Source organism: Lacerta agilis, chromosome 1 (assembly GCF_009819535.1).
Source record: "Lacerta agilis isolate rLacAgi1 chromosome 1, rLacAgi1.pri, whole genome shotgun sequence".
NCBI classification, from domain to species: Eukaryota; Metazoa; Chordata; class Lepidosauria; order Squamata; family Lacertidae; genus Lacerta; species Lacerta agilis.
Window position 1 is genome coordinate 29,795,777 of NC_046312.1, and position 21,842 is coordinate 29,817,618.

The 21,842-nt window shown below is 44.7% G+C and overlaps 2 protein-coding genes across 3 annotated transcripts; one reads left to right on the forward strand and one right to left on the reverse strand.

The window, feature by feature from the left end:
- Positions 1-513: 513 nt before the first annotated feature.
- NPC2 (NPC intracellular cholesterol transporter 2) lies at positions 514-8,079 on the reverse strand. Its single transcript, XM_033142669.1, has 4 exons — positions 7,986-8,079; positions 3,190-3,297; positions 1,936-2,108; positions 514-1,284 (listed from the first exon to the last, which is right to left on the reverse strand). Exons 1-4 carry the CDS (start codon positions 8,062-8,064, stop codon positions 1,198-1,200), a joined length of 447 nt encoding a protein of 148 aa, XP_032998560.1. The 5' UTR covers positions 8,065-8,079; the 3' UTR covers positions 514-1,197.
- A 5,730-nt stretch (positions 8,080-13,809) lies between these two features.
- ISCA2 (iron-sulfur cluster assembly 2) lies at positions 13,810-19,834 on the forward strand. 2 transcript variants are annotated; one of them, XM_033142670.1, is made up of 4 exons: positions 13,810-13,936; positions 16,761-16,926; positions 17,538-17,653; positions 18,740-19,834. In XM_033142670.1, exons 1-4 carry the CDS (start codon positions 13,878-13,880, stop codon positions 18,912-18,914), a joined length of 516 nt encoding a protein of 171 aa, XP_032998561.1. In that variant the 5' UTR covers positions 13,810-13,877; the 3' UTR covers positions 18,915-19,834. The 2 variants fall into 2 exon arrangements, with proteins under 2 accessions (XP_032998561.1, XP_032998567.1); XM_033142676.1 differs by having other exon boundaries at positions 13,907-14,023.
- The last annotated feature ends 2,008 nt before the right edge of the window (positions 19,835-21,842 follow it).

The window sequence follows — 21,842 nt, forward strand, 5'->3', positions numbered from 1 at the left end:
CATTGCAAATATTAATACTGATTTTTAATTGCATTTTTATTGCTTTTATATTTTACTGTGTTACAATTGGATTTCTATGCAAACAAAAAAGTCAATAAAATACACTTAAAAATCGTGCAGCACAAACAGGCACTGACAGGGAGCATCCCCTTCCAGCCACAATGTTTGCAGACCTGGGAAGTCCCTATATGCAATGTCCTTGAAATGGCACATGTCATTCTCTTAGTAGCATATGATTAAGGCCAGGAAGAGAGCTAAACAGAAACTAACTGCACAAGAAAGAGAGAGAGAACTCTGCAAATTCTTCCAGCATTTAATTCACCCAGTAAAGAGCAAAATGCTAGGTTGTAATCTTACTGTGAGAGTAAGCTCCACTGATCTCATTGCCTTCCTCTGAGTAGGCATGTATCACTTTCAGTTAAACCCAGCCCATGTAACACTTTGCAATGCCAGCACATAATTAGCTCCCATTCAGAAAACACATCGCCATCCCCTAAACAAGACAGGCAGACATTTCCATTATAAGTGTTTATTAAAAGAAAGTTATAAAAAGAGGCTGGGTTTGGAGAGCATCTCCTCCAGCAACTCTAGGCGAGTTACAAGATAGTGCAAAATGGTTAATACAAATGATCTCTACACAGAGACCAAATGCCATTTGGTTTGGCATCTATTGAAAGTTTTCCTTTTCTGCAGCAAGTAGCCACAGAAGGTGGCTGCTCAATCTTCTGGCTCCAGATGATAAATGCAGATCCAAGGAAAGTTTCTGTAAAGGGGCAGGGAACTTGTGGGAAGCACATGGAAGCCTGCAGCCAGCTTCTGACCAGGAGAGGCACTGAAGTATTGGCAAACAGCAATAATCTTGATGTTTGCTGACCTGCTTTTGTTTCAGAAAGTCTTTCTCATGATGCACATTCTATTTCAAGCAGTTAGGATCCACCACCAGTTACAAGAACCTTTGCCATGAGCTACAGCAAAACTTCTCTTAAGCCCCAGTCTCTCTTGGATAGATTCATTCTGACCACTGACCTCCTGCTGCATCCAGAAATTGGCTCTGGGGGAAGAGGAGCAATTGTTGCACAGATGCTACAGGAACTGAAAGAAGAAATGCCTTGTATAGCAAAGCATTTGTTTCCTCTCTATACCCAATTCTCTCTTTTCCCTCCCCCATGAAGCCCTAAGGAGCTAAGCTGGGTTTCCTTAGCTGGAGATCTGGACTGGAATCTTCCAACAGAACATCAGCTGTCCATCGTCATCAACCAGCTCCCACTTCACAACAAGTTTTATCTGGGGGGGAAACAGAGAAAAGAAGTGAGATGGGGTTGGTATTCAGATTTATTTTAGGAGGCATGATATTAAAAATGATGCAACCTGACTAGTCTCAGATTAAGATGGGTTCAAACCCTTTCCTCATCTATGCTGGAATCTGGGAACCCCACCCCAGAAAATAAATTTTACTGCTATAGAATACATAATGTACATTTTCCTCCATATGACCCTCAACACACAATCAGGACACTATGCCTATTAATAAAGAGATTGCTGCAGGTAGGGCCCAGACACGTGACTGAGCATTTCTTCATACAAAAGCATTTCCCTGCACACAGAAAGCTAGATAGTAAGGGAAAAGGTTCTAGTACAGCCTTTGCCCTGATGTGCTAATTTTCTGTATGGATGAAAAGGGTCCCCCCCAATGGGGGAACTTTCCATCATGGCAAACCTAACCCCTGCAGTCTGGAGTGGTATTATCCAAACTTGGGTTTATTGCCTTGTGTGGCCCCTTGTTATCCTGCTATCTCTCCGATTTGGCAAGGGGCAGCCAGATGATGATGATCTGAGTTGCTCCATCACCTCCTGTGAGCACCTTATATCATTAACGTGTTAAAGGGATATGAAAGGCAGTTGTAAGTATTGGAACCAGCCTGGTAAGACACTCACAGATGGATACTCGCTCTTTACTGGTAGTTTGTTCAGGTAGTTGTAGGAGTGGTCCTTCTGGATAGGGCAAATGATTCCACTCTTGCACCCATCAGGCTGATCAAGTGGGAAGGGGATGTCCATGTGAAGCATTTCTCCATATACTTTAGCTTGGCTGCCGTTGCTCGCAATCTCTGCACGAGAAGAAACGGATTGAGAAAACAAGAACCAAGTAGGGAGCTTTATACTGGGGCTGAGAATGGTGGTTCCCAGGACCGCACACAACAGACGGAAGTGCTCTCACTGTTTCATGTCAAAACTACAGTGCGTTACAGACGTTCTTCAACTGCCCTGTGACATTCCCCTGATTGCTGCATGGCAAGTGGGGAGAGGGGGTCAAGATGCTACCCTCACCTGCTAAGAAGAGTCTTCAGTTCCCACCTGAGATTATACAAAAACACTTCCATGAATGGAAACAAAGACATGAAGACTAAGTGCATGCAATTATCCATATATATTTCTCTTTTGCAGCATGTACAGGTGCTGAAAAGCCATAGCCAATTACAACTTTCCAAATGTGTACAGGCAGCAAGCAGGATTCCCCTGCAATTATCACATACCAAGATATACATGTAGTTTTTTTCCTGCACTGAAATGTTTTCCATGTGAGACACTCCAAAGAGCAGAAGCACCCTCATTTTGAATGCTGAACACAATACTCTTAAAAGGTTTCAGTCCCGTAGATCAGGAGTGGGGAACCTTTTTGACTCGGCACACCAGATCGTTATCAGATCCTAACCCTGTGGGCCAACTCTGACAGCAGGCAGGGCAACCCAGCTGTCAACAATGTGATATCAGATGATTGGCATGTGGGCTGTCCCAACCATCCATCAAAGCCCCTTGTGTATTGCTTCACAAGCACCTGACCCAGCTTGGCATTTACCAACCCCATGCTCAGCGATTGGGAAGTGTCAGGAATCACACTACCAATCCTGCAGGCCTCAAGTCACTGCCCATTGGGCCTTCAACCCTCTTTCTGCAGGGATCAGCTGTGCAAAGAAGTTACCGATCCAATTGTACCTCTACCTGCTCCACAGCTGACATAGCGTATGATGTAAGGTGTGGGGCAGAAAAAAGTGGGAGTGATGTGGAGAGAAAAGCCTTGCGGGCCAAAGTGGGACTCAAGCCAAATTTGGCCTGCAGGCCAGAGATGCCCCACCCCTGCCATAGTTATCACTGCCTCAAGGAAGCTAGAGATCAACAGGCTTTACTTACTGCTAGAAAACGTGACATTGACACTGTAAGCGTCTCCTTTGTGGAGAACACAAGGTTGTTCAGGGCAAGGACTCACATTGACCTCCACAATGCTTCCATCTTTGGAACCTGTGAGGGAAACACAGTCATCAGTTCAATGTCCTCGCTATACAGGATGGTAATCTTGGCTACAACACTATGCATTGCTATCATGGGTCCAGGTTTGGAGTATCATACAAGAGCCCATAAACGCTTACACTCAGGAATGAAATGGAATAAATACCAGTGAATGTGTCTCCCTTCTGCACGGTGGTTAGTACTGACAAGACCAGCATAATCATAAAAAGCATTTAAGTGTGAATCAGCCCTGGAAAAATGACTTCTATCCTCACATGACTTGAGATACATCAAACTTTCATAACAGTTTCACACAGTTTCCTCAGATACACATGCAGCTGTGGAAGGACGTTGTGGTTTCATAAAACTGCTGAATCTGAGTTTAAATTGCCAATGAACTGGAAAGCCTGCCTGTCCAAGAATGGGGCAATATAGAATAGTTTCAATAACAGTATGTCTGCTCACAAGTAAACTGTACACAGTTCAGTTGGATTTATGGCCCGTTAAGTGCATTTTGGACAAGAGCCTTATAGTCCCATCCCATACATGTTAACTCAGAAATTAATCTCATTGAGTCAAATGCTGCCTAACCCCAGGAACATGTGCACATGATTGCACTGTTCAAATAAACTCTGAACCCAACAGAAAAAAGAAAGCAGCCACTTGGACATTGGAAAGTCCCATATATAATTTCCTGTGGTATTAGGTACAAAGTGTGCTATTCTGGGGGATTCTCCCAACCACCACCACCACCCACAAAAGCCAATTTCAGGGATTGCGCACCAATGAGCAGCCAGAAGTGCATGCACAGGGCTCATTAGGTGAACCCTGCCCTATAAATTTTATTGCAGGTGAATCCTGCAATAAAAAATGGCAATGCTGCAAAACTGGGCAATATCAGGTTGCATTCCAATTGCTTTGCCCAGCAGTAGAGGAAACCCACTTTCTTCCGATACATTTAAGATACATTCTAGTAGGGCTTCCGATACTGTTAAGATTCATGTTTCTCAGAAGATATCAGGTCAGACCAATTTGAGATACAGTAAGATTGCGCAACAGTAGTAAAATGAATACACTCATCATACCTCATGTTGCGTACGTTCGGGATACGCACTCTCGCACCCCGGAAGTGTTTTCCGGAGCGCGCAGGAGCGACCGCTGGAAGCACAGAACGCTTCTGCGCACTTCACGCATGTGCAAAAGCGCTCAAATCGCGAGACTTCCGGGTTTTTGGGTTGTTGTTTTTACGTGCATTCAAGTTATGCATGCCCGCATTACGCACGGCGACCCGGAATGGATCACGTGCGTAACCCAGGGTTCCACTGTATGGAACAAAACCCAATTAACACCTATGTTGTTTTAAAGCTTTATTTTATTTTTATTTTTTAAGTATGAAAGACATGAACTGAGCCAATCTGCTGTATGTTGTAGGAGGTTCCAGCTCTCAATCAGTGAGCACACATGACTTTGCATTATATTATTTTAGGCACACCTGCAGCCAGAGTTTTATGCCTGAATAAGGCAGCAAGCCTAATCCCACTCACCACCAGCGAGGTTTTGTGGAGAAGTGGAGCCATCATGGCAGCCACATAAGAGGGTAGTGGTGGGGAGAGCAGCACGATCAGGTCTGATGCCCCTCATCAGATGACAGCAAGACCAGCTCAGGAGCCAGAAAACCTCAGGATGGCTCAGCCCTGCCCCACCTCCCCACATCCACAGAACTCACATTCAAACCCCATACAGCCCATTGCAAAGTGAATTGAATTGCTCTGTACACCTACATACTTTACCTCCCAATTAGGGCTTGTCTATGGGGTAGGTATCTGACAAACTTATCTGGGGTCACTCCTAAGCCACCGGGCACCCTTGCAGAGCTCCAAAAGGCTGCACTGACAAGGTTTGTGTGGCTTCTTGCTCCATTATTGCTTCCCACACTGCCAGCTTTGTATTAAGAGCAACAAAGCAGTTACCCTTCAAATATAGAACCATAAAGCTTCTGCACGAGCAGAAGTGTCCTTCATGGCTTCTTGGGCTTGCTGCAGGATCAGCAGCCCCAAGCCACTGCCATCTGCTGAAGGGTGTGGAGAGAGCAGCAACAGGAGTAACTACTGGGCCATGTTGAGGGAAGGGCCATAGTTCAGTGTAAGAGCATCTGGCACTGCTCTTACCAGGCTTGATCTCCTGCATACTCAGGTAAGGCTGAGAAAAGACTCCTGTCTAAAATCCTGGACAGTTGCTGTCGGTCAGTGTAAGACAATACTGAGAGACGGACCAATGCTCTACCTCAGTAGAAGGCACGTTACGTTGCCAGGTGATGTTCCCCGGCCTACCACTCCACAGTGCCTTATCAAAGCAGCCTCTAGTAAAAACCAGTTGCTGACCAGTGGTCTAAGGCTGTAACTAGATATGATGGCATACCCCAACTCCTTACAAAGTTTCCTTACAAAGTGGGGAAGTGAGAGGAATATTAATAGTGCACTGTGGACTCATTGGGGAGGGGACCTGAACTTCCTACTTTCCTCATTGAAAGGACTTCTCTCTAGCTGTTTAGCACCCAGCAGATGTTAACTCTGACTGAGAACACTCATAGCAAACCATCTGGGGAGAAGTAATTTAATGGAGGAAAGCTTAGACCACCAGCTGTCCCTGCTACTTTCATCTCTTCCACACCAATCCCCACACACATTATAGGACCATCGGCCCTCCAGATGTTGCTGAACTACAACTCACATCAGCTCCAGCAAACACAGGAGTTGTAGTTCACCACCTGGAGGGCTAAAGGTTCACCATACCTGTTACAGAAGAGTGAGGGCAACCCAGTTCTAGCCTTCACATCTAAGGGCCAAACTGGAACTGGTGGTTGCTAGCTGGATTTTTATTTGCCCTCAAACAAGGAACAGCCTATGCCACTCAGCTTCCATGTGACACTGGCTAGCCTTCCGACATATGTCATTCCCTCCTCTCTCCATACCTTCCAGAAGCTGGCACCAGCTTGGGGCAGCTGATCCTGTAGCAGGCACAACAAGCCATGGTATACAGACTGTTTCAAGAAGTCTGTGTGACCAAAGCAATGTGTAGGCTGGGTTGATTGTTATGCAGGACAAACATGATCACAAGTGGAACATTCCAGACTCAAAGGAGCCCTCAGCACCACCTATGAAATTGTCTTCTGGAATAAGGGAAAGAGTAGTTAATGTGTGGGATGGGCGCCTGTTGTAGGAGTAGGAAAATGCAGCAGCAGCAGATATATAAACCTGTTGGGAGAGATATGTTTTCCTCTGACAGAGCACCCTTTTTCTCCAGACTGAGCTCCCTGCTTCATAATAATAATATGCTACCCATCTGGTGGGTTGCCCCAGCCACTCTAGGCAGCTCCCAACACATATAAAAACATAATAAAACATCAAACATTAAAAACTTCCTGGTACAAGGCTGCCTTCAGACAATGGAAGAAATACAACGGTGGTCAGTGTTTACATTTCTGACAGTGCAATCCTATAAGATAAATACAAGAGTCCCATCAGTATTGGCATTCTGCGGGCTCCTGAAGACATACCTGTTAAAGCATGGATTACCTTGAACTGAACTTTTAGTTTTATTGTTTCAACTGTTTTTTCACTCTTTTAATTGTTACACATTTTTAATTGTCTATTTAACTAGGGATGCCTTAATGCTCAATGGATTTGTTATGAAATAATAATAATCAACATACATGTCTATCCAGAAGCCCCACTGAATTCAGAATGGGTTACTCTAAAGGTAAGTGAAGAATCTAAGGCTGTAACCCGCTTATCATTAGAATCATAGAATTGTAGAGTTTGAAGGGATCCCAAGGGCACTGCAATGAAGGAATCTCAGTTCTGGGTAACTTTTTCCATGAATTGGAAGATAATTATTTCCTTGACATCTGATGAGAGGGTGCCACTACCAAGAAGGCCCTTTGCCTGGTTCCCTGTAACTTCTTGCAGTGAAAAAAACACCAGAAAGGCCCGCGGAGGTGGACCTCTGTCCAGGCTGCACAATGTGTGTGGAGACGCTCCTTTAGGTATATAGGTCCAAGGCTGTTTAGGGCTTTAAAGGTCAGCACCAACACTTTGATCTGCGCTCGGAAATGTACCAGTAGCCAACGTAAGTCTTTCAGGACCGGTGTTATGTGGCCTCGGCGGCACTCCCAGTCACCAGTCTAGCTGCCGCATTCTGGATTAGTTGTCATTTCCAAGTCACTTTCAAAGGTAGCCCCATGTAGAACACATTGCAGTAGTCTAGACAGGAGAAAAGCAGTGCATGTACCACCCTGGCGAGACAGTGCGCTGCCAGACTTCCGCCCTCCTGAACATGGCAACGTTGCTCCTTGGTGACAGCTGTCTAACCTGACAGAAGCAGGACGTCCCACCAACACCCACCTCTCTACGTTCCCCACGCCTTGGCGGGCAGAGAATGCAATGCAAAAACAGCAACAGCAGCGTGTGACCCGTCGGAGGGGAACACGTCTCTCTGGAGAGTCTCAGGCTGGCTGCGGAAGGGCTGTCCGTCAGAAAGACGGCGCGCATGTTTTGCAAAGCAGGAAGTGCAGGACAAGCCTGTCAGGTCACTACCGAACGCAACCGGAGAAAGGTCTGGACTTGGGTGTTAGACGCCGCGTTTTAAAGGGGCAGGAGGAAGGAAGGCAAGAGCGCCTTGGCAGGGGAAGGGCGACTCACCGCAGTCCACGAACTTGAGCGGCTCGGCCTGCACTGCAGAGCCGGCGGCCAGAAGCAGGAGCAGCGTTGCCGCCAGCATCGTCTCGTCTCGTCTCGTCCCGTCTGCTCTCGAGCCGCCCCGAAGAAACTTCTCCCCGCCGGCTGTGGAGCAAAGGCTGAAGTGCGAGCCTGCGCCTCTGCGGCGGCGTCACATGAGAGGCAGCCCAGGCCGGGCCCGCCCAGGCGCGGTCACCTGACGGGGGCGGGCATGCCTCGCGCGCCGCCCTCGCCTGGCCCGCTGCCTGGCTGGCCCCTCCGAAAGCCCTGAGCCTGCTGCAAGAGAGCCGGGCGCAGAGCCGAAGAACCCGCCATTCGCTCGGCCCTGGCTGCCCCTGTAACCTTGCCGGGCACTGACTTACAACAGGGAACTTGGGTTGCTCCAGGAGCTGTACGACTGCAGCTTCCATCATCCCTGCCAATCAGCTCTGCTCGTAGGGGCTGATGGGAGTTGTAGTCCAACCACACCCTGGAGGGCCCCCCTCCCCCGTCGTCGAGGAAAGCCTACGCTTCCAGCAACAGGCGTTACTTTCAAGCGCACCTGTTTGGGAGGAAGCTCCACTGAAACTTTCCCAGGTGAATGTTGAATTATAGGATTTGTAGAGTTGGAAGGGACCACAAGGATCATCTAATCCAACCCCCTGTAATGCAGGAATCTCTTTGCCTAACATGGGGCTCGAACCCACGACCCTGAGATTTAAGTGCCTTATACTCTAGAATAGCACTGCTTTCCCTGCTTCCGCCTGGTTGCTTCAGGGCTACGGGGAGTCGCTGGAAAGCACCAGGAACCAAATGGATCCAAATGGAGAGCCTTGCAGCAGTCGCACAACACAGACAAATTCATTTTAGCAGTGATTCATTATATCCACTCAATAATGTGTACCTGGCAAAAAGTGTGAGAAGGAAGAGATGGGGGAAGAGGGGAGGAAGGTGTCTGCCGCCACTACCCTGCTGTTATTCATAAATTCCTCAATGGCACCCACACCTACTACTGCTTCTCCTAAATGGGCAGAAGGCCAAGAAATTGAAGTTGTTCTCAGCTGGTTGAGAAACATAATGTTGCACAACACATAGCTGCTGACCTGAGTTACACCTTATGGAGGAGTGAGGGAGCAGAAATAAGCTCTCAGTTCCTCTGAGCCAATGCAGACTACACCATTCTGGTGCCTTCTAGTGTTTTGGACTACACAGCTGTGCTCACTAGGACTGATAGGAGTTGATATCGAAAACATCTGGAGAGCACCAAGTTGGTGAAGGCTGAGGCTGAGCTAATGTGTGAGAAATACCCCATAAAGCAATTTCAACCCCAGTGGAAATATAGTTGGTTTAGATCAGCATGATGAAAGCATGTTCTCCATAAGCCCCTGTCCTGCCATATTTATTTATTTATTTAAGAATATATTTTGCCTGTCCCAGAATTTAAAATAACAGTACTACATCCCCATTTTTTTTAAAAAAAAAAAGCAGGTAAAAATGCACATTTAAAATCACAGTGTTAAACCTAGCAGCAGACTAATAGCAACACTGTGCACAACTAGGTTGCTTGAATCAAAACAAAGTTTGAACCTGCTCCCCCACTTGGTTCACCTGCTGTGCAGTATTGTCTTCATTCCAAATTATGGCCTGGAAGAAGGAGTAATGGGGGTGTTTTTAATATATTCCCCCTCCGTGGTTTTAACTGAATGTATGAGTTGTTTGTTTGCTTGTTTGCTTGTTTGCTTGTTTGCTTGTTTGCTTGTTTGCTTGTTTGCTTGTTGTTCTGTTTCTGTAAAGATGCTTTGAGTTGCTTGCGGCAAGAAACAAGTGTTTAATGAATTTATTAAATAATAATAATAATAATGCACATATAGGCCACAGTTGTGCCATGTTATGCCACTTCATTGGAAATAGCAATACTCCCCATGACTAGCATTCACTGAACCTTCCAAGCCCATCAGAGCCACCAAAGCCAGAGCAAACATCTATCAAAGATGTACGGGTAAGTGGGGGCTAGAGAGAATTTTCTAGTTATACAGTAAAGGCAGAAACAGACAGCTTTAGAGGTGGTGACCTGTCACTCAACTAAAGAAAACCCATAGGAAAAGGCTATATGGCTACTAATTTGCCATCACCTTTACCCATAGCAGTGCACAGCTGCTTATGAGTGATGTGATTTCAGTTCCGGTCTATCCTGAACTACCACTACTGGGTTTGGGCCACATAGTGCTCAGGCTAGAGCTGCCACCTCCACTGCAATGCATCGGTTAACCTCATTCGTTGACTCAGTCTTAAACCATTAAGACTTTATGTAGCTCAACTGAAGTTAAGGAAACTATGCCATATGTCATTTGAGGACTGTTGCTTCTGGAAACCCTTTAGCCCAGTTTTCAAGTTTAGAAACACTCCCTTGTTTGGACAGAGCAACAGCTTTCTGCCTTGTCTTTATCACAAAACTGATAACCAGCTTCCTTGAAATGTCTCTCCTGTCCAATGTCAGATCACCAAAAAAAGAGAGAATCTAGTAGCAGCAAAATTTAAACTTTACCTCAGTTTGCTTGTGCAGCGCATCCCTTTCACCTACATAGAGGGAGCTCAAGGCATGTTCTGAAGATGGAAAAGGAATAACAGAAAAGAGTTGAGGGTGCAGTTGCTGAGAATGGTATGGGTGAGTTCACTGAGTTATGACACAATTCAGGGGCAGATTATCATGGTGACAAGAGTCAGGGCTCGTCCACACTTCTGCTTCCCTTGCCTCTTTCCCCCAGGAAAGCCCACTGTTTACTGCTGAATCGGAACAAATGTCAATCAGTTTTTCTGCAGATTGATCTTTGTTCTGATTCAATGGTAAATGGTGGGGTCTCCCAGGGAAAGTGGAGGGACAAACAAAAAAACTGCTCGGACCTGTGCCTAGGAAGCATGGGACAAGTGGAAAACCTTTTTGGACCCAGGCTTTCTAGTCATGGGGCAAGCAGAAGTGTGGACAAACCCTTACTCAGCACAATAGGGACCAACTACTGGTTACTGCTGGAAATATGAGAGAGAGAGAGAGACATACTGCAAGGACGGGGAACCTGCAACCCTCCAGATTTTGTGCTGCAAATCCCATAATCCTTGGCTATGGCCTATGCTCTCTGAAACTGATGGGATTTAAAGTCTTGCAACATCTGGAGGGCTACAGATGTTCCATATCCAGTTCTAACTGTAGCTTCTTGTCCCACATAGAGATTTCTCAGGAGACAAATGAGGTGATCCGGCACTCCCATTTCTTTAAGAACTTGCCATAGTTTGCTGTGGTCGACACAGTTAAATGCTTTTGCATAGTCAATGAAGCAGAAGATGTTTTTCTGGAACTCTCTAGCTTTCTCCATAATCCAGTGCATGTTTGCAATTTGGTCTCTGGTTCCTCTGCCCCTTCGAAATCCAGCTTGCACTTCTGGGAGTTCTTGGTCCACATACTGCTTAAGCCTGCTTTGTAGAATTTTAAGCATAACCTTGCTAGCGTGTGAAATGAACGCAATTGTGCGGTAGTTGGAGCATTCTTTGGCACTGCCCTTCTTTGGGATTGGGATGTAGACTGATCTTCTCCAGTCCTCTGGCCACTGCTGCGTTTTCCAAACTTGCTGGCATATTGAGTGTAGCACCTTAACAGCATCATCCTTTAAAATTTTAAATAATTCAGCTGGAATAACATCACTTCCACTGGCCTTGTTATTAGCAGTGCTTTCTAAAGCCCATTTGACTTCACTCTCCAGGATGTCTGGCTCAAGGTCAGCAACCACACTACCTAGGGTGTACGAGACCTCCATATCTTTCTGGTATAATTCCTCTGTGTATTCTTGCCACCTCTTCTTGATGTCTTCTGCTTCTGTTAGGTCCTTCCCACTTTTGTCCTTTATTATGGTAATCTTTGGACAAAATGTTCCTTTCATATCTCCAATTTTCTTGAACAGATCTCTGGTTTTTCCCTTTCTGTTGTTTTCCTCTATTTCTTTGCATTGCTCATTTAAGAAGGCCCTCTTGTCTCTCATTGCTATTTTTTGGAAGTCTGCATTCAGTTTCCTATATCTTTCACGATCTCCCTCACATTTTGCTTGCCTTCTCTCCCCCACTATTTGTAAGGCCTCATTGGACAGCCACTTTGCTTTCTTGCATTTCCTTTTCATTGGGATGGTTTTCATTGCAGCCTCCTTCATGGATCACTGCCTTGTCGTGGCAAAGGGGCTTGAATAACTCAGGGAAGCTATGAGCTATGCCATGCAGGGCCACCCAAGATGGACAGGTCATAGCGGAAAGTTTAGACTAAATGTGATCCACCTGGAGAAGGAACTGGCAAGCCACTCCAGTATCCCTGCCAAGAAAACTCCATGGACAAAGACAACAGGGAAGATCATACCTGTATGAAAAAAATTATCATGGGGTGGCTTCCTACAAGCTGGCTATAGGGATGCTTGATAATCAAGCTAGGCCATGCAACCAGTTCATAGACATATATTTTCAAAATTAAACCCCTTTTAATTAGGTGGGATATACCTAATTTCCTGCATCTATATTCCACCTCTCCATCCTCATTTAATCCCTACAACAACCTTGTGGGGTCACAGCAGAGAGGCCCAAGTGAGCTTAATGGATTTGAACCGGGATCTACCAGATCCTAATACCACACTCTTAACCGCAACACCTCAGGCTCTCACCCCAAAGCAACAAAATAAAATAAAAATTCCTTCTAGTAGCACTTTAGATACCAACTAAGTTTGTTACCAAGTGAGAGCTGGACCATAAAGAAGGCTGATCGCCGAAGAATTGATGCTTTTGAATTATGGTGCTGGAGGAGACTCTTGAGAGTCCCATGGACTGCAAGAAGATCAAACCTATCCATTCTTAAGGAAATCAGGCCTGAGTGCTCACTGGAAGGACAGATCCTGAAGCTGAGGCTCCAATACTTTGGCCACCTCATGAGAAGAGAAAACTCCCAGGAAAAGACCCTGATGTTGGGAAAGATGGAGGGCACGAGAAGGGTATGACAGAGGACAATAAGTGTTCTCGAAGCTACCAACGAGTCTGACCAAACTGCGGGAGGCAGTGGAAGACAGGAGTGCCTGGCATGCTCTGCCATGGGGTCAGGAAGAATTGGACACGACTAAACAGCAAGTTGCTACTGGAAAGATTTTTTTTATTTTGTTACACCCGAAGTAACAGTGTGTGTAGGTCGTGGCCATATGTTCACTTGAGCTTACATCCGAGTAAACATGCTGTACCCTAAGGCAGTGTTTTTCAACCACTGTTCCGCGGCACACTAGTGTGCCGCGAGATGTTGCCTGGTGTGCCGTGGGAAAAATTGAAAAATTACTTTATATATAGTCAATATAGGCACAGAGTTAATTTTTTTAACATTTTCTAATGGTGGTGTGCCTCGTGATTTTTTTCATGAAACAAGTGTGCCTTTGCCCAAAAAAGGTTGAAAAACACTGCCCTAAGGAGTGGGAGACTTGTGGCCCCCCAGACGTGGTTGGACTCCCGCCAGCCCCAGTCAGCATGATCAAGGCTCTGAAATTTTGAGAGTTTAAGCCTAGCATTACCTGGAGCGCCCCAGGCTCCTTCCTACGCGCGCCTCAAACTCGATACTCAACCCCAACAGGAGTGGGCGTGGCCGTACGAACGCTTCGACGTCGCAGCGAAGCCCAAAAGAGCTTAAAGGCAATCGTGGGCACTTCCGCCCGGCTTCCCCCGCCTTCACTCGGAGGCACGTGATCTTCCCCTCTCCTCTCCTCCCCTTCCCAGTGGAACCAGCCTCTTTGGTTTCGCGGACGTTCCCGTCGTAGTCTGGGCGGGACATATGGCCACGCCTCCGCCAATAGCAGCGCAGCTAGGCGGATCAAGATGGCGGCGCTGGCGGCGCTCGCTAGCTTCAGGGCGCTGCGGCTTTGCGGGCGGAGCAGGTAGTGGTGGGCCTTTTCCCTTTCCGTGCTTTGCGACGGTCGGTTAAGCGAAGAGGAGCGGTGGTCCCGGCGGCGAACGCGGGCGAGGTGTCACCCCTTGTTGGTTTTCAGTGCACGACACAGCCGGTGTTTCCCTTTCGCAGTCAATGGGAGCTACGCATTCACACACACGCCACCCTCTGGTATTCCTAGGCGCCCTTATTCTCCAGCCCAAACAACGGATCGGGAGATTTCTCCCCCCCCCCCCACTCCCCCGTCCTGTAGGTCCCGACAGCTTGGTTTTTAATTCCAGGGATCCCAGAGAACCCCCATGGCGACACACCGAACAAACACAACCGTCTATCTTACTAGGGCAATTATACGTGGTGTTGCAAACTTTTACAACCGCACCTGCCGCTTCTCGGAGGCAAAGGCTTTTAGAGTGTAATATTCTCTTACTGTGGGAACAAACAAGTAAATGGGCAAAGCGCTGCGACTGGTTGTGGTGGGTCATATCACCGTTCTCGAAACAAAATAAAAAATAAAATTCCTTCCAAACCAACTAAGTTTGTTCTTGGTATGAGCTTTCGTATGCTCATACCAAGAACAAACTTGGTTGGTCTCTAAGGTGCTACTGGAAGGAATTTTATTATTATTATTATTTTGTTTCGACTATGGCAGACCTACACGGCTACCTACTTATTACTGTTCTGGTACTGCAGATGGGGAAAACGAAGGCAAGAGTTTAATTCCAAGACTACTAACAATAAGTCTCTAATAGCACCGCAGGTTAGAGTGCGATGCTGATAATGCCAAGGCTGCAAGGTTCTCTCACCATATGAGGCAGCTGCATATTCCTGCATTGTAGGGGGTTGGACTAGATGATCCTTACCTTAGGGTCCCTCCGACTCTATGATTCTAGCATCATGTAGTTGGAGGATGCAATGTTAATTCAGTGACTGAGCATTTCACTGCTTTGCAGAGGCAGGTTTTGATTCTTATATCTCAAGGCATTTAGATGTTTAACTGGCAAGTCTGTGCAGTATGTGCAGGTTTACATCAGAGATACTGATAACTCTGTGACTTATAAGGTAGCTCTCTATGCCCTGGCAGCTAGGAAGATTAGGAAGAAAGAACTGAATGGGCTAGTGGTTAGTTGCAAAGGGAACTTTGAGATCTAATTTGCACATTTTATTTGAGAAATATTTTTTATTCTGTGTAGTAATTTTTTTGGTGGATTTGATATTGGTTTTACCACATATGTAGCGACTGCTGGGGTTTTTTTGTTTTTCTTCTTTGGATGTTGCCATGGCCTTTGGCTCTTGCAATAAAAATATTAAATTTAAATTGGCTCATAAAAAACACACTTGTGCCTTAAGTTGTAAACTCTATCTGTACATCTAAAAGTCTTGAAATGTCAAGAACTACGTTCTGTGGGGGGTACATAGTGCATTTAGGACTGTAGGCTAAATCTGTTTCTGTGTTTGTTTTTTAAAATAAAGTTGAAGTCAGTGGTTCTCTTGTTAGTATAAATGCTTGTTCTTTAATGCTCTGGGGGCTGAAACAATTGTGCAGAAAGTCTATATATTGAGCTCAAGAGTTCTGAGCTGTAGTAATGTTATATCACTGAGAGAAAGATTCATGGAACAAAACAGTAAATGGTCCAGGGAAGAACAAAGGGATTGTTAAGAAAAACTGAAAGAAAATGAAATGAAGCGCTCTTTTTGTACTGTACAGTATAATTACCCTGTGCCTGTCAACAGTTAGAAGATTGTATTGAGGCCAGCAGCTTAGCAGGGTTCAGGCAAGGTTCAGGCATATGGATAATGACAGCAGTACAGTGGGAAAAATAACTACAGATGATGGTTTGGTTTCTAATGTATCTATGGCCATCCAGGACCGGATGAAAATAAGCAGTGCTAATTTCAGTCAAAGGTTTTACCATTTCTGCTCTATAATGTGTGTGTATGGGCATCTGCTTCTTTGTTTCTAAAACAATTAAAATTGTTATAAGGTTGTTATAGATAACAGCTCCTCCCTCCTGATCAAGGAATAGCCAGCTCTGTTGCAGCAAATCTCCTATAGCTATAAGGAGGAAAGACAGTTATTATGACTTCAGCACCAAAGTAAACTCATGAATAGCAAGCTAGAAAAAGCTTTCTTTGTAAAATGAAGAAAGGAAGGAAAGTGTTCACATGACAGATGATGACTAACCGAGAGCAGGAAACACACGACTTAGAACAATTGGTGTATGTTCAGCCCTTTGTGAACTTAGTCCCAACCTAACAGTAAATGCTTAAACACCATATCATAGGAATCGGTTGTTTAGGATTCAGACAGGGATTCAGACGTATTCCACAGGGTGCAGTATTTTTTCTCTCGCCTCCCGCCCGCCCTCCAGTATTCAAGGTCACATCACTTATTCTCTCTTGCCTAGAGTGAAAAGGTCCAAAACAACAAGCATTCTGTGGAAGATCCTCACTTTTGTGCGCTGGATTCTGTTTTCTGTCCGAGAGGATACTTCTTACTATGGGTCTCTTCTCCCTTGCTTAATGAGTAGAGCATTAAGAGACAGAGTATCAGACATATTGCCCTTATCCACCATATATATGCTGTAAATGCTTTCTTTAGTTCCACAGTTTTGCTATTGAAACTCATAGTTAGGAAGTATAGAGTCAAAGTTACCAGCCTTTGTGTGTTCAGGTTTGATGGGGGGTGGGGTGGGTATATTTCTGACCCTTAGCTTAAAAGTGCCTCAATCTGTCTGTAGTTGTTTCCCTCATTTATTGCTTTTACACTACCTCCATTCCTTGGATCTTATTTGTTCCTTAACTTTCCCACACAGCCATTCTCTTCCTCACTGGCATCTGATGAAAGCCCCATCCTGCACCACACAGAATGGTGCCTCCATGCCAACGATAAGAGCGCAGTGGGTCGCATCCTCTGCCTCTGGAGAGACCTTGACTGATTCCAACGAGGGGCAGATTTACCTCAGCGAGAACTGTGTGAAGGTATAGCTTCTTGGAAATCACCTGCTGTATGTACCATCTGTAGTGTCTTGATTCCTCCTGAGCTGCAGTATGATGTGGTGTTCGGTGCGAAAATGTCATAAAAGAATGTATATGTGTAGCTGAGTGTACGGTTGCTTTATTCCAAAAAGCATATATATTATTAGCCATTTCCATGGCCTGTCCACGTCACAGAGGCCTAATTTGATGTGGCTGCATGTGAGGGTTGGTAATTTGCAGTAGCATACAAATTGTGATGACAGCTAGTGGTGGGGTGCTCAATTCAGGCTTGGCAAAAAAAGAAAAGGCCAGGCATGTTTTTGGTAGTGTCAAAGACTGGATGCGAATCAGCCCTTACCATTTGCAGCAATGGCAGCACTTTCACCTAAGGCACTCCCAAGTGTTCTCTTTGAGTACATGTGGAAAGAATGTGCTGCCAGGTTGATTGGTGCTACGTGCCTCTCCCGTGTATGTTTTGCTTTAGGTTGCTCTGTATCTGGCACTTACCATCTCTTTGAGGGATCTTGCTAGTTTGATGTTGGATTTCAAGTGGTTGTTAAATATTTTTGTATGAATGTGACCCACCACTTAGCATTCTTTTTCTGTTTCAACAGAGACTTTTGGAGATTGCAGAAGCATCTGAGTTTCTGAGGCTGCAGGTAGAAGGAGGTGGCTGTTCTGGTTTCCAGTACAAATTTTCTTTGGATACAGTTTTGAATTCTGATGACAGGTAAGGGCATAGGTTCCTGTGTGGTGGAGGAGAGAGAACTTTAGGGGAGGGGTGAGAGGGAGAGAGCGAGCAAATGATTGAATGAGGGATGAATATCCTATTATATAGTGCAGATAATTCCATTGTACTGTTTTCCACTGCTATACTTGTGCATATCATTTCCAAGCCTCATGGCAGCACAATGCATTCATTGTTACAATTACCTATCAATGTTTGCATTCTGCTTTTCTTTTTCACTTAAAGATTCAGGGTAACTAATACCACAATGCAAAATACATATAATAATCATCTAATCAACATGGTAAACTAAAACAACAAAGTGTCTTATGGCACCTTAAAGATTAATAAATGTATCATGGCATAAGTATTCATAGACCAGAGTTCATTTCATCAGATACACAAAATGCTACAATAAATGTGTTTGTATCTAAGGCTCTGTTCCAGTTACAGGTGGGTAGCCGTGTTGGTCTGCCATAGTCGAAACAAAATAGGAAATTCTTTCCAGTAGCACCTTAGAGACCAACTGAGTTTGTTCTTGGTATGAGCTTTCGTGTGCATGCACGAAAGAAGTGTGCATGCACGAAAGCTCATACCAAGAACAAACTCAGTTGGTCTCTAAGGTGCTACTGGAAAAAAATTTCCTATTTTGTTAAGGCTCTGTTGTTTTTGTTGCAACAGACTAATTAAGCTACTCATCTGGAAAAGATAAAGCTAAGAGAGGTGCTTAGGCCAAATCAAAAGCTTCTTGAAGAAGCAGGATTTTCATCCTCCTCCTCCTGAAAAGCTGGCCAGACAAAGGCAGGCCTTTCTTGAAAGGGAGTTCAAGAGGTGTGGAGATCACAATCAAGAAAACCCTGCTTATAGGTGTCTCCTTTTTTACCAGTGAGAAAGGTGGAGTGTTGGCAAAGGGCTCACCTGCCAGCCTTAAAAGATAAGGTGGCTTGTGAAGGAGTGGGCATTCTCTAAGGTCTTGCTGATTGTAACGCCTATGTTTGGGTGTGACCTGGAAGCAGGGCCAAATAAGATCTTGGATATGTATCTATTGCATTTCAAAATCACTGCAACTATCTGTATCTCCTCCTCCAGGATTTTTGAACAAGGTGGTGCCCGAGTGGTTGTGGACTTGGACAGTCTGAGCTTTGTGAAAGGGGCCATGGTGGACTTCAACCAGGAGCTAATTCGCAGCTCATTTCAGGTGGTCAACAATCCACAGGCAGAACAAGGCTGCTCTTGTGGATCATCCTTCTCAGTTAAGCTGTGAACAACCATCTCCATGCGGACCCTAGCAGCTGGTGTAATCTGTTGTATGTTACCATGCAAATAGTCTGGACTGAGTCTCGGATAAGAACTGATCTCTCCAGGATTAGGTGTGAAGTGGGCTGGGCACCTATGTTTTCCTTAATCCCAAATGCATTTTCTCAGTAGGATCCCTGATGACTCGCTGCATAGCACTTGATCACCTTGGGAGATAATGTGTACATACTTCTGTAATTTAACATATTTTGGTTTTTTTAAAGTGATTTTCCACTGCATGTAATTTTCATGTATGTTAATAGGCATTTTTTTCCTGTATTTTCATTTGTACCCTGATGAATGCATGGCTGAGTTATTGGGGCCCACAACTGCTCCCCAACCTCCACACATTCACGCAGGATCCTGTACGGATGATCTGGATCCCTGGGAAAAGGAGCGTTGCTATGTACAAAGTTTTTAAGGATTGTCTTGCAAGGGAATTTTGTTGTGAGGATGTTGTGAGTGCCAAATGGGGAGAAAGTTATGTTGTATATGTTCCATAACTTAAAAGTTTCCTTTCTCCTTTTGCCTTCTCTGAATGGTAAACAAGAGGCATTAAAAAAAACCCTACTTGTTTCATCTTTTGCCCAAGAAGTTCAGTATTGTTGTTGTTTTAAAGGAAGTGTTGCGTAATTACAGTGCTAAATAATTAATGCCTTGACTCTGTTTCTCCTTTAAAATCAGCTGGGAATTGAAAGCTTCATTTTTGGAATAGAACTGGACTGAGTAGCACTGCATGCCTCTAGATAATTTTTTGTTTTTTTGGCCACAAAGGAAATCCTGTATCTAATTAGTGGACTTTTGGAAGGCTCTTTGGAGGTATTTATCTGTGAAGGACGTGCAACTGAGTATTGGTCATAACCTTTTATAAAGTGCCTACATTAGTGACCTTTGTTGTTGCTCAGCTGGGACTGGTCCCCCTGCCCCGCCCCCCAGGAACCTCAGCTGCCTTTTGGATTAGAGAGTTCCTCCTATTGCTGGGTTTAATTTCTTACAAGTAACAAAATGTAAGCTGTATGTTTCCACATGAGAGCATAAACCATATAGATGAATTATCAGTTCATTTGTTGCTTTCAGAAAAACTAAGGTAATTAATTATGTGGTTTGCCTGTTCCTAAAAAAACAACAACACCCATGTAGCTCATATTTGGTTATTTTCTTTTATATCTGCCACCTGTTCAGTTTTAAGGAAGCAGACATGCTTGTATGAAGAGCGCAACTCCTTTTCCAGCAGGTCTGACACATCTACCCCAAGAAGGAATCAAATTCTAAAGTGAAGGGCATGCTCTCTTTGAGGAATAGTGGGGCTTTGGGGAGCTGTTTCTGGAGGAGGAAGCCTTGACAGTAGTAGAGAAACTTGATCTCCTGCTAACCTGGAGGATTTGGGGGTGTAGGGGGGAGGGGTGTTAATTTTCCCACAGTATAGGGAAATGGTAAGTTAGAATATAAGTCCCAGATCCATTTACCTGTTATCTATAGCCATTTCTACATAAATGTCAATTAAGCCACCTCTTTTTCTTGCTCCTCGGCACTCGGCTACAACTGATAGGGTGCAGATTTGGATTGCCTGTCTACTAGAATTTATAGCATTACTTCACTAGGGGGCATCCTTATACTTGGAGATGCAAATGTCTGAAGAAATTGCTTGTAGAAAATGATGGCTTGCTTGGTTGTGCTGTGGTTGGATCTGAGGCTGAGAAGTAGTGCATAAGTGCTGCTTTGTTTAGAAAATCTCATATTCAGGAGTATGCTAGGCAATTGGTTTAGTTTATGCAAAATTCAAAAGCCTTGACTGCTGACTGCTGCTTAAAAGGGTTGTTTCTTGTAGTCCAAAATGTCCAGCATAGGGAGGTGGTGGTGTCAAGGTAGAGCAATGCAAAGGAGTGGCGAAGAGGGAGGGCCATGGGGTTGTTAGAGCCATTAACAAAGGAACACAAATGCAGTTGAGAAAGAGTCTGATCACAAATTATTTCAGATTCCCTAGGCTATCTGAGCATGATGCAGATTTGCTTCTGCTCCAAAGCATTCATGCCCTTAAAAACTTGAGAGCTTCCTGAATCCCCACTTACTAAGTGAGAAGGAAGGCAGAGAGATGGTGTAATTTTTTAATTATGTTGAGAACATAAAATTTTCACTAAATGTTTTGCTGAGAGCTGTTGCGTTTTCAAAATTGCAGACAAATCAGGTGTCTGACACATCTGACCATACATGACATTTTCACTATATTGGGTATATTGGTGCAAACCAATTCACCTGAATTGTCGATTGCATGTATGCCTATTTTACCATATTTATACATTTTGGGCAAAGAAAACAATCCTGTTTGCGACCTTCACCCCTTACAGCAAAAGCATTATGAGTGGTGGATGACCTTGGATATGGATTTTCACACTCTAGAATTTCTTTCAAGTTGGCTTTGGTATTCAAGACTTATTCTATTTGACTTAAAATACACAATTTCCTGTTGTGAGTGTAGCGATCTTTTTTAGCTTCAAAGTATCTCCCAACCCTCCAGCACCAACTTGGTCCAAGGAAATCATTGACTCCTACTGCATCTGTGTTCAGCACTGATGTAGGCATGAGAAGAGTAAGTTCTGTTCTATGGTCCAAATTGAGGTGCTCTCGATGTGGAACCCTCCCAGTGTTGTTGGACTCTGATTCCCATGAACCCCAGCTGATGGTTAAGGATGAAGGGAATTATAGTCCAGCATCTGAATGGCATCATGTTGGCTACCCCTGATCTGAATGGTTTGTTTGGTCCTTACAATGCCAGCATTCTTAACGCTCTCAATGTGTAAGTGGTGAATCTTGGAGAATTAAATACAAAACTTAATTTATTGGCCTTGTGTTCCACTTATCATATGTGGGGCATTTGACATTTGATACATCAACTTTC